The sequence below is a fragment of the Dendrobates tinctorius genome, unplaced genomic scaffold, assembly GCF_039654945.1.
Source record: "Dendrobates tinctorius isolate UK_male_01 unplaced genomic scaffold, ASM3965494v1 ptg000154l, whole genome shotgun sequence".
Lineage (NCBI taxonomy): Eukaryota > Metazoa > Chordata > Amphibia > Anura > Dendrobatidae > Dendrobates > Dendrobates tinctorius.
This window is the reverse complement of record NW_027361821.1, coordinates 9,057,583-9,070,896: the sequence shown is the minus strand read 5'-3', so window position 1 is coordinate 9,070,896 and position 13,314 is coordinate 9,057,583. Positions and strand designations below refer to the sequence as shown.

General features: G+C 48.7%; 1 protein-coding gene across 1 annotated transcript in view; it reads left to right on the top strand.

Moving 5' to 3' along the window:
- The window catches only part of THOC2 (THO complex subunit 2), a 231,251-nt gene that overhangs the window by 65,652 nt on the left and 152,285 nt on the right, over nt 1-13,314 (top strand). Inside the window, exons 12-13 of the mRNA XM_073547602.1 lie at nt 4,213-4,408; nt 6,129-6,170. Of these exons, the coding sequence (XP_073403703.1) occupies nt 4,213-4,408; nt 6,129-6,170 (238 nt within the window). The remainder of the gene's footprint in view (nt 1-4,212; nt 4,409-6,128; nt 6,171-13,314) is intronic.

The window sequence follows — 13,314 nt, the reverse complement described above, 5'->3', positions numbered from 1 at the left end:
ATTCAGACCATGATCCGAGCCAGAAAGCCATCATCTTCCAAGATTTACTACCGTACTTGGAAGGCCTATTTCACTTGGTGTGAGACCAATGACGTTGCGCCCATGTCCTTTTCGCTCCCTTCAGTCCTAGCGTTTCTTCAGGCAGGATTGGATGCGGGGCTTGCCCTCAGTTCCCTGAAGGGTCAAGTTTCGGCGCTGTCCATTCTGTTTCAGAAAACGTTGGCTTCCCGTCCTCAGGTTAAGACCTTTCTTCAGGGCGTGGCTCACACGGTCCCGCCGTACCGGGCGCCCGTGGATCCATGGGATCTTAATCTGGTTCTTGAGGTTCTGCAAGGTCCGCCCTTTGAACCCCTCAGGGATATTTCCCTTTCTCTCCTTTCTTGGAAGGTAGCCTTTCTGGTGGCCATTACCTCCGTCCGGCGCGTGTCGGAATTGGCAGCTCTTTCGTGCCGCTCTCCCTTTCTGGTTCTCCACCAGGATAAGGTAGTTCTGCGGCCTCCGCCCTCGTTCCTTCCGAAGGTGGTGTCCTCGTTTCACCTCAACGAGGATATCGTGCTACCGTCCTTTTGTCCGAATCCAACTCATCCCCGAGAGCGGTCCTTGAACAAGCTGGACCTGGTTAGGGCGGTAAGAGTCTGTCTAGGACGACTTCCTTGCGAAAGACAGAGTCTCTTTTCATTATCCCTGATGGAGCGCGGAAAGGTCACCCGGCGTCAAAGGCCACCATTGCTCGCTGGATCAGATCGGCTATCCTGGAAGCCTACCGTGTTAAGCGTCGCGGAGCCCCTCCGGGTATCAGGGCCCACTCTACTCGGGCAGTGGGTGCCTCCTGGGCGGTGCGCCACAGAGCTTCCGCACTGCAGCTTTGCAAAGCTGCAACATGGTCATCGGTTCACACGTTTGTGAAATTCTACAGAGTCCACACCTACGCTTCGGCGGACGCCAGCCTAGGTAGACGGATTCTGCAGGCCGCGGTGGTGAGTCCGCTGGCCTGATGGAAGTTTGTTTCCCACCCCAGGGACTGCTTTGGGACGTCCCATGGTCTCTGTGTCCCCCAATAAGGCGAACGAGAAAACAGGATTTTTGGGTTGCTTACCGTAAAATCTGTTTCTCGGAGCCTTCATTGGGGGACACAGCACCCTCCCATGTTTTACAGCTCCTGTTCTTACTTTGGTTGAATGGTTACAGTTGAGTTGTTTATGTTGTCAACCTATTCTGTTACTTCTCCTACTGCTTTCTCACTAACTGAGGAATTCTCTGCCGGTCGGTGGGGTGTACACTGCGGAGGAGGAGCTAACCTTTTTTTTGTGCATAGTGTCAGCCTCCTAGTGGCAGCAGCATACACCCAAGGTCTCTGTGTCCCCCAATGAAGGCTCAGAGAAACAGATTTTAAGGTAAGCAACCCAAAAATCCTGTTATTACTTCCACCTCTTTAATCGGTAGGCGCTTATGGATCTATCCCTGAGAGAACCCACCAATTTCTAGTTCCACGATTAAGCAATGCAATGTTGTTGAGACCAATTAACAATGTCGATATTCTTTGTTTGGGAAAAAAAACACCAGTGAAATAGATCTCAGAAAATGGGATTTAGGGCACAAATAGACGGCCGTACAATATGGATGATGGTCATGTCAATGCTCAGACTGGCCGGCAGCTCTTCTGACCCGAGCATGGCAGCTTGTATTTCTATGCAGCGGGTCATGCTGACGTGAGGAAAGCCTTCGGCCAGTCCGACCATTGACGTGATCGTCGTCTGTGGTTTTATATGGCCTTCTGTCTACTCCTTTACGCTGTGAGACCTTATAATCAAGAGGGACTTGTTCATGAACATAGGCTCAGTGATTTAGCACTGGGGTTAAATCCCACCAAGGACAACACCAAGTAGCTTCGGTACACCTCGGAGTCTGTATGTTCTCCCCATGTTTCTGTGGGTTTCCTCTGGGTTTTCCGGTTTCTTCCCACACTCCAAACACATACTGATAGGATATTTAGAGTGTAAGCCCCAATGGGGACAGTGATGTTCATATTTGTAAAGCGTTGAGCAATTAATGGTGTTATATAAATAAATAAAATAGTCTATTATTCACTTTTATTTATTTTACTCACTTATATTCACTTTGTATCTGTAATGCCGCATATGGTGGAGGCTGCTTGGGGCTCTTACGATATATAAGGGGCTGTGGGGGGCTCATACGATATACAGAAGGGGCTGTACTCGGGTTCAAATGATATATAGAGGTATGTCAGCATACTTAATTTTGCTCAGTATTAAGTGATGCAATTTTTATCAATAATAATATATCGGTATTAATATTGAGTATAATTCATTCCGTCCTATTGGTTTGGCCCTCCACAACAGTCACGGTCTCTCATGTGGCCCTTCGGGAAAATTAATTGCCCACCCCTGTGCTAGGTGATTTCAGAGGAGAGAGAAATTAAATGTGACTTTTTTTTTTTGTGGTCACCATTATTTGGTGAATAACAGCGATCGCAACACTAGGGTTGGTAAAAACCGACCTGAATCATGTCCTCTGGGGTGTCTTCTAGCTCCGGTAGCCGAGAGAAATTCCAACGCTGGGGGGCACTAGAACCTTATTTCTCAGTGCCGTTAAAAAGCGGCACTGAAGAAAAAGTACCCTTAACTGCCGCTGTTAAAAGGCGTATCGGCAGTCGTTAAATTTATGATACAAATGTACGTCGAAGGTTGTTAACCAGTTAAATTGACCTGTTAATCCTAAAGGTTCACACACTTTTGTCACACAGACATGTAAATTTAGATCATTTTGCGCAATAAAAAAATTGAGTCTAAAAAAAAAATATTTTTTATCTCCTTCGTTTTATTTGGTTCTCTCTACGTTTAGGACTTGTGTGGAATCTTGAAATGTTTTATGTAGTTTTTGGTCAAATTTTTGCAGAAATGTGGAAAAACCTGAAGGATTCACAAACTTACAACAGCACCACTTTGTATCGGAATGTGTGTGTTGCCATATCTTCTTTTTTTTTTTTTTTTCTCCATTAGTGACCGATCACTTTCACTCTACTATACTAGGGGGTGGGTAGTTATTTCTTCCAAGGGGCCATATGAGAGATTCAAGATGTTGAGGAGGGCCAAACTTAATTATTTATTACCATGGTTTCATATCCCAAACTATTTATATGCTCATGTTGCTCTTTCAAAGACAAGTAAAGCAGTACCTTTACATGGCCAATCCGTTACTGAGAAATCAGCACTTACATTTTCAGCTTCATTTTCATATCCATTTTTTTGTAGATCTGATGCCTCAGTCACTTCAGCTATATTCTCCGCCCAGTGCCTGCGCCACCTCCTGCTTCACTAGCCGCTCCTATGCCTGAAGTCACACCGCATAGAGGTTGTCGGTCATCCAGGAATAGGCGGGACCTTATGATGAACCCCGCAGTCCCCCATACAGTATGAAGGGCCCCCCACATGACTATCATGTCTCCTCTGTCCCTCACACAGTATGACAAACAACCCCCTCGCTAATATTATTTCCTTACAGTCTGTTAAAGAGTATGATGGCCCCCCCCCCCACACAAATACGACAGCTCGTTACACAGTACGATGGCCACCTCAACACACGCAAGTGTGATGACTTTACAGCCCGTTGCAAAGTGTTTTGGCTCTTTGCACAGTATGATGTCCCCACAGCCCCTCACACAGTATCATAGCCCACCACAATCCCCTTATACAAGTACTCACCTCAACCCACTCTCTCCGATGCAATGTTCCGCTCTGTACACTGTGTTAACTAAATCTCCGCATAGCCGGCACAATCTGGTTATGTCATGTCGCTTAGCATAGACTCTGTTGCATAGGATAATGTAACAGCGAGCCATCAGATTCCTGTTCTGTAATTGTATTCACTGGTATCTACACCCGAGGATACAGATACCTTTTTTTATTGAGATGCCGGGCAAAGGGTGGACTTTAAGGTGCAGGACACAACTTTATGGTTGTCCTGCTCTGCAGGATAGGAACACCCAAAGGGTGTTATATACAATAAATATGTACACACAAATTATTTTTTCTACGCATGTTTTCCTGCACAATGTCCATATCAAGGATGTGTCAGTGACAAGAGAAACTCTAGGGTATGCAGAATTAACCACTAGAGTATCAAAGAATGTGCAAACCCTAAATGTATATTTTTGGAAGATTTCATATTTAATGCATCTTTTACATTGTCTAGGGTGGGAGTGCCCAAAGGTGCCAAGGGGTCTCGTATTTTCTCTTTGAGCAACAAGAAAGCCCCCAAACCAATGGAATGCTTTGACGACCTAAGAAGAGATGTTTTCAGCATGCTTTGTTTCCTTGGACCACACTTATCACATGATCCCATTTTGCTGGCAAAAATTGTCAGACTCGGCAAAGCCTTCATGAAGGAGGTTTGTGTCTTGCCTTTAATTTTAATGGTTTCTATGAATAATGGCTTCACTTTTCCTTATTGTTAGATTGGAGAATCTCCTAAGTGTTCATGATTATAGAGGAAACACTTTATCATTTTGTAAAATGTTAAAATCCTCAGGATACGTCAGTATTACCTGTTATGTATTCACAATGCAAAGAGGTTACAACACGGAGGACCGTGAAACCAAGCACAAAACCCCACAAAGAGAAAAAGGTCCTCCAAAGACACTTGATAAAAAGGTAATAATGCAAAAAATAAAAAGAGGTGGTTAACCATACAGAAACTGGACAGTAGCTTGACACTGGATGAACATGGGATATAAGTGGCTGCTACATGAATCAAAATAAGCACAACACATGACAAAGCATGCAAATTTGTGCGTGATAGTTACAAAACATTATATAATGTGCGAGTGCAACAATGGAGTAGAAAAAATTGGTCACATATTCCACACAGCTAAAGGTATATGATATGTGTAAAAAATACTAAATATGCTGGTACAATGATAGAATAATTACATATTTATAACTAAAATAGTTAATTATTAATCCCCATATACTCAGAATTAGTCATGTGTTTCACAAAGCTTGTGGTATGCAGATGCAAAAGGAAGGATTAATACATAATGTAATTTCAATAAACACAATTAAAATGCAAACATTGCTGGTCTTTCCATAGTTGATCCTCTCACAGGGAACCAAGGCACTTGATAAAAATTAATCAAAAGCTGATATAAAGAGAGAGTCAAGTGTGGAGAGTGCACCTCATGACAAACTAAATAAGCAGTTCATAAGCCACATAGATTATATTTACCCAGGTTTGGAGACCACCCAGTGTCCAAGGGAAATCACACACAAATTTGCATGCTTTGTCATGTGTTGTACTTATTTTGATTCATGCAGCAGCCACTTATATCCCATGTTCATCCAGTGTCAAGCTACTGTCCAGTTTCTGTATGGATAACAGTCTCTTTTTATTTTTTGCATTATCAATAAAATATATACCTTTTTATCAAGTGTCTTTGGAGGACCTTTACCTGTTATGTAGTCAGTGTGGGGGAGTGAGAAATGACAGCTCCTAGAGATGAGATTTGGAAGTGTTTGTAATAATGCTTTACTCATCTCTGCTGTATCGCTACACAATAACTGCAGAGGTCAGTGAGGAGGATGTGGTCTTTTCTCCTGCACGGCGCTGCCTGCTTATGATTGATCAACCTCATGCAGGGGAAGAAGTAGACACCCCCAGAGACAAATCTATAATGCACAGTTGCACTAAAATATCATTTTTTACCTAAAATTTACAAGCTAATATCTCCGGAGAAGAGAAATTACGAAATTACGAAATAAAAACTGCATCTTACTCAGTCCTGCAGCCACTAATTCAGAATTTGGCCAGTTTAACATGAACATACCGGAGAAAGGTCTTATTTACATACACAAACCGAGTAGTTCTATATTCAGTGACCCTTTGTCAGCATTTCCTTCTCCCATACAATATATATGACTACAGTGAAAAAGTGCCACCGTTACTGTGACTTTATTGTTTGCAGTGCAGACATTTCTAAAGCGACTCCCCATAATATTGGGTATTTGTAGATCGTACCTGTTTGACCTCTGTTCAATTAATAATGAAAGCGTTTCACTTATGAAAGCATCAGCTGAATTTTATATATTTTTTTTTTTTTTATTTCTTCACAGTTTCAGTCTGATTCTAGTAAAAATGAAGATAAGGAGAAAATGGTAAGCTCATTCTTCAGATCCACAAAGTTGATAGATGATTGTAACAAGCTAATGTCTGCTAAAACGACAAGAATGAGACGTTTTAGTTCTAACATACAAAGGCTTCCACACTGTATATCATTCCATGGGATACACACACGACAAATACTGTCATTTTGGGAAGAAGATTCTCATGATGTGCTAGGAACTTCGAGGGGGCTGGGTAAAGTGCTATCAGAAGGTGACCACCCTCCGCCTCTGGCGAATGGATGTTGTGATCCTCCCATCACTCGATAAGATGGTCAGACTGGCTGAATGTGCACTTGCCTATTTCCTCTTACTGACATTTCTCCTTCGCCTCATTGGGGGACACAGATACTGTGGGTGTATGCTTCTGCCGCTAGGAGGCTGACACTAAGTGGGGAAAAAAAGAGGTTAGCTCCTCCTCCGCCGTATACACCCTCTCCCCTATTGCTGGCGGAAATCAGTTTTTTGCTTAGTGTCCATGGAGGCACACGTTTGGTCTTTTCTCCAGACTTTTTTCGTCTTTTTCCCATGAAGATGAGACAGGGGCAACGGATCCTATTGAAACGGTCCGATTTCCCCAAACCAACAACGGGCGAGCACGTGCGAATGTCCCTCCGCGTATCCTCTCCCGCGTCGTGGGACACAGTGCCGGACTTAGCCCTGACCACCCCTAGGTATTGAAACCATGGGCTGTACAGAGGCACAAGACTAGTCCGTGCGGCCCCCACTGCTCTACCAATGCTTAGACTGCGGTGCTGCAAGGTGGGCGGACGGTCCCTCTCCTCACCCCCTGAAGGGGTTAGATGGAGCTAGGGTGCCTGCACCGTCCTATTTTTTTTATCAAGGCCCCCTCACATACCTGCGCTGATGCTGAAGAGGATCAACGGTGAGGAGAGGGTCTGGGAGGGCTCCTGCAAAGATCCGAGGGCTGGAGCCCCAGCTGGCGGAACGGAAGCCACCGGCCATGCAAGGCAAGAGTGGCTGGATCCGTCAGGCGCCGCCGCACCGGTTAGTAGCGCCATGTTTTGTCAGCGCCGTTGAACCGCGCCCCCCCCCCCCCCCCCCCCGTTCGCGTAGGGGAAAAATTGACGCCGCTGCCGGAAGTCCCGCCCCTGGAGCTGCGTGTCACTTCGGCAGCCCGCCCCGCACTGGGCGGCGGCGAAGAAATTTAGGCCCCGGCTTCGGAGCACGGCTAGGCAGCAGAACGAAAGCACCGCCCCTAGAGCGGTTTTTACATACTGGCTCACTCCCACAGCTGGTGGCGCGCGATTTGAAGAATCAGCCAGGACGGGGGGGCGCAGGACTGGGGTAAGTGCTGCCCGAGAGGCCACGCTACAGGGAAAATGAGGTGCTACCTCCTCCCCACATCCCCAGCAGCATACAGATACAGTATGTCCAAAAAGGCAAAGATGCACACGTTCTTTTATGCTGCATGCATCTCTTGTCGGGCTGCGTTTCCGCGGGCGCAGAGCAAGCGATTATGCAAAGCCTACGAATCCGAACGCGTGCATGAGCCCTCCCCTGCGACCGCGACTAATGTGTCAAATCCTCCGTAGTGGGCCTGATCACTGTCACAGTCCATGGCGTCGCTTACGAGAGCAATAGAGTCCCTTCAAGCCCCAGATAGGGGGAGGGACGATGGCTCGCCAGCCTCAGAGGGAACCTCCACCTCACAAAAGCTTCCGGCCTGCAGGGGCCGCTCTCACTCCAGGCAGAACCGAAGGAAACAAATCCACACGGTGTCGCCCTGTCCATCCGGTGCCTTGGCATCCGTAAGCTCTGCTTCTCGCTCCCCGTTACCAGTGGTTGATAGCGAGCAGACCTCAGATTGCAACCCAGACGAGCCCCTTGACCTGGACACTCCAGGGTCACGTGAAACAGTGGACAGCCTCACAGAAGCCGTCAATTAGACCCTGGGGATTGAGGATGATCCCGCAGCGGCTACGGGGCATAAAGTGGCATTTAAGCGAGTGAAGTGCCCGCACAGAACTTGTTCCTCTCACCTGGAGTTTGAGGACATAGTGCAGCGGCACATAGAACGTTCAGACAGGCATTTCTCAGGTCAAAAGGCACTGGAAACAAGGTATCCGTTTGCTCCGGACCTCCGTAAAAGATGGATGGAATCCCCAATGGTGGATCCTCCGGTTTCGCGCCTAGCCACTAAGACCCTGCTATCCGTCCCTAGTGTGTCCTCGTTTAAGGATCCCACGGATCGTCTTAGGCCTGTTTCACACTTCCGTTTTTGTGTCCGCCAAACGGATCCGTTTCCGTTTTTTTGACGGAAACTGATGCAAACGGATCCGTTTTTTTAAAAACGGATCCGTTTTTTTGACGGATCCGCGGTAACCGTAATTGAAGTCTATGGGACAAAAAAAAACGGATCCTGCAAAAAATGGCGGATCCGTTTTTTTACGGAAAACAACGGATTTTGACGGATTTGAAAAAACGGAAGTGTGAAACAGGCCTTATACAGAGCTTAGCTCGCTCAGTATATGAGGCGTCAGGGTCAGCACTCGCTCCCTCGTTCGCAGCAACTTGGGTAGCCAAGGCTATGATATCATGGTCAGAGACATTATACAAGGTTGCGCAGGAGCAGGGATGCAGAGATTTTGGAGGTCGCAGGTCAGATGGCGTCAATGCGTCTTTGGATGCAGCCAGTTGCTCGGCATTTGCTGACGCTAATGCAATTTCGGTCAGAAGAGCCGATTCTTCTTCTAAGAAGTACTTGACTTCCCTGCCTTATCAGTGCGGCCGCCTATTTGGGGAGAAGTTGGATCAACTTATCTCCGACTCCACAGGAGGAAGGAGCGGGTTTCTCCCTCAACAAAGAGTCAAACCGCTTTTTCGTCACCCGTTTCAGGCACGTTCTCGGGCCTTTCGCAACACCGGGTGGACTACAGCAGCCATTTCCGCCGCCCCCAACCAGGATAAGGGAGCGGCAGGTCTCATATAGAGCCAACCCATTTTGGAGATTGCGTACTCAGCAGCCCAGATCGAGGGGATTAAAGATCGTCGGCCAAATGATTCGAGGCCTTTACCAGATGACACCGGCAAGGTGGGCGGCCGCCTACTCTGGTTTTTTCCACGTCTGGGCCAATGTTGCTCACGACGCATGGGTAAAGGAATTGGTGGCCTCAGGTTACAAAATAGAATTTGTCAGATACCCGCCAAGACGGTTTTTTCTTTCCAGGCTTCCCAGAGTGGATGCCCAGGCAAGGGCTCCATTGGGAGCCATCAAATCGCTCCAGCACAACGGAGTCATTGTTCCAGTACCGGAACACGAAAAAAATCAGGGGTTCTATTGCAACCTTTTTGCGGTTCCCAAAAAGGACAGGTCTGTCAGGCCTGTTTTTGGACCTGAAGCTTCTGAACAAATTCATCGGGATCAGACATTCCCGGATGGAGTCTCTCCGGTCAGTCATATCGGCCATGGAGCAGGGAGGATACTTGGCTTCAATAGATATCCAGTACGCATATCTGCATATTCCCATGTTTCCTCCTAATCAGAGGGTTCTACGCTTCGCCATCAGCGATCTACGTTTTCACTTCGTAGCACTACCCTTCTGGCTAGCCACGGCCCCAGAGTGTTCACAAGGGTTATGGCAGTCGGCATGGCCATACTGCATTCTCGAGGCATAGTCGTTCTGCCTTATCTGGACGACCTCTTGGTCAAAGTCCCTTCAATACGGGCATGCGAGGACAATGTCAATATCACGCTAGATACTCTTGCCCCCTTAGGTTGGTTGGTCAATGCGAAGAAGTCATCCCTTCTGCCAGCTCAAAGGATCTCCTTCCTAGGAATGATTCTCGACACTCACCGAGGGTTGGTAATTCCCCCTCAGGAAAAGGTGCAAGCGCTCCGGCAGGGAGCTCGGACACTTCGGCAACCAGTCTCTCATACCATCCGATCCGGGTTGAGGAGTCTAGGGAAAATGGTGGCAGCAATGGAAGCGGTACCATTCGCCCAGTTCCATCTTCGCCCCCTGCAGCACGCCCTTTTGTCAGCTAGGGACAAAAATCCCTTCACGCTCGATCGGCAGTGCCGACTGTCTTTTCAAGTCAGGCAGTTGCTCAGATGGTGGTTAACCAGTTCCTCTCTGACCCAGGGGAAACCTTTCCCCCAGACCATTGGGGTGATGACAACCGACTCCAGTCTCCTCGGCTGGGGAGCGGTGTTTCGCCACCACACGACCCAGGGACGGTGGGTGCCACAGGAGGCACGCCTCCCGATGAACTTATTGGAGATATGAGCATTTCGGATGGCTCTGCAAAAGTTTCACCACTTTCTAGCGGGCCGCCCCGTCCGGATTCAGTCGGCCAATGCCACGGCAGTGGCTTACATAGATCACCAAGGGGGCACCTGCAGCCGAACAGCCATGCGCGAGGTGGGGCACGTTCCGCAGTGGGCCGAAGCAAACCACTCGGTGTTTTCGGCTGTCCACATCCCGGGCGTGGAAAATTTGGCGGCAGACTTTCTCAGCCGGCAGGGTCTTGCGTCCGGAGAGTGGTCTCTACATCCCGAAGTCTTGCGGCAGATTTGTCAGCTGTGGGAAACTCCGGATGTGGACCTGATGGCGTCCAGAGTGAGCGCCAAGGTGCCCACATATGTCGCTCGGGCCAGGGACCCGCAGGCAATCGCTGTGGACGCGTTGGTTCTGCCATGGAACCAGTTTCGCCTCCCATATCTATTTCCCCCACTGCCACTACTTCCGAGAGTCATCAAGAAGATCAAGACGGGAGGGGTCCCGGCGATTCTGCTGGCCCCGTCGAGCATGGTATGCAGATCTAATGCAGCTGCTCGCCGACGTTCCTTGGTGCCTACCAGAGCGCCCAGATCTACTTTCTCAGGGACCGATTTGCCACCCCAACTCAGGGGCCCTGCGTTTGACAGCATGGCCGTTGAATCTTGGATTCTAATCCAGGCAGGGTTCGGGAGCAAGGTGGTCGCTACAATGGTTAGCGCCCGAAGCCTGTTCAGCACGAATTTACCACCACACCTTGAAGGTGTTCTTTGCTTAGTGTCGAGGCCGTGGTGTCTCTCCACTGAGATTCTCGATCCCCAACATCTTGACCTTTCTCCTGTCGGGCCTAGACTCGGGCTTAGCCCCAAGTTCCCTCAGGAGACAAATGTCGGCCTTATCCGTTCTGTTCCAGCGCAGAATTGCTACCAATCTGCAGGTGAAGACCTTCATTCAGGGAGTCTCCCACTTGGTACATCCCTATAAGGCGCTGTGAGGTAGCGCTGTCATTCAAGGTTGGGGGACACTCGCTTGGCAGCAAATCACATCCGGTACGGGTTTTCCATAAAACCATATCAGTCCGTGAGGTTTATTCACCATCATAAACCACAGCAGCAGTATACAACAGCGTAGCGACCATGATATAGCTTCACATTACAGCATAGCGTCCATTAAACAGGTTATTTAGCCCCAGGGTTATCTCACCCACGTCAGGGTTCCCATATGGCTGTTTCTCCAGGCTGCAGACATCCAGTCACTCCTCAGGGACTCTCAGACACTGGCCGCCATTACACACACAGCCGCTCCACAGGCTGTTAGTGAGGAGATCCTTCTCCTCACCGGACCTTCCAAACTGGACCAATCAGGTCCCAGCATTCACCCCTTGTGACCTACCCTGGCCACCTTATATGGTCCGTAGCACGCCCACTGGGTCACATGGCTATGACCTCATCACAGGTCCTTCACACACTTACAAAGCCTTTTACTATAGGCGTTTTCAGACACACCCCTGGGTGGGTTTGTAGGTAACCAGAACCCGCCCATCTCTCTAGTTACGTGAAGACTTCTCCCTTACACTTAGAAACAACACCTCAGCAATGATATTGCTGATCACACATACACAAGTCTCCATCTCAAAGCCACCCACTTTGAGATACATAACTATCCTTCAGGATTCTGCCACTCATCCGTTCTCTTGGGACATCCACACAGCGCCCCCTATTGGACACAGTGGTCATTACACCACAGCGCCTATGGACGCTTGGGACATTAACCTGGTCCTAAGTATTCTGCAGGAAGCTCCATTTGAACCGCTTCAGGATTTCTCCTTGAGGTACCTTTCCTGGAAAGTGGTGTTCCTAGTGGCCATCACTTTTATCAGGCGGGTTTCGGAACTGGCAGCCCTATCCTGCCAAGCCCCGTTCCTCACTTTCCATAAGGATAAGGCGGTGCTCAGACCAGCCCCCTTCTTTTCTGCCGAAAGTCGTGTCCTCTTTTCACATTAATGAAGATGTTGCCTTGCCTTCATTTTGTCCAGCACCGGTGCACCGTGTGGAAAAAGCTCTTCACACGTTGGACCTGGTAAGAGCCCTCCGGAGGTACGTGTTGATGTCGGCAACCTTTCGTCAGACGGACACGCTGTTCGCGCTCCCCGAAGGGCGCGGGAAGGGACTCGCTGCCTCAAAGTCGGCCATAGCCAGATGGATCGTTTGACTATTCAGGAGTCCTACCATATTAGAGGCACGCCGATTCCAGCAGGGATCAGAGCGCACTCTACTCGGACAGTGGGCGCCTCTTGGGCGCTTCGGCACCAGGCTTCGACGGAACTGGTTTGCAAGGCAGCAACATGGTCCAGCCTGCACACAGTTGCCAAACATTATAATATTCATGCTCAGGCCTCGGCGGATGCGAGCCTGGGTAGAAGGATTCTCCAAGCAGCGGTGGCGCACCTTTAAACAAGAGGTGCATGTAGCTTGGATCGGTGAGTCAATCTCCCACCCAGGGACTGCTTTAGGACGTCCCACGGTATCGGTGTCCCCCAATGAGGCGAAGGAGAAGCATGGATTTTTGTGATAACTCACCGTAAAATCCTTTTCTCCGAGACGCTCATTGGGGGACACCGCACCCACACTATTAGCCAGTTGGCTCTTGTTTTGTTTAAATTTATATGCATTTACTGATTTGATATAAGGGTGGTGTTTTGGACGTGTTGTACCTGTATTAAGGCTGATTTTGTTGTCTACTGCTTTGGCACCAAACTGATTTCCGCCCGCAGTAGGGGTGAGGGTTATACGGCGGAGGAGGCGCTAACCTCTTTTTTTCACTTAGTGTCAGCCTCCTAGCGGCAGAAGCATACACCCACAGTATCTGTGTCCCCCAATGAGCGTCTCGGAGAAAAG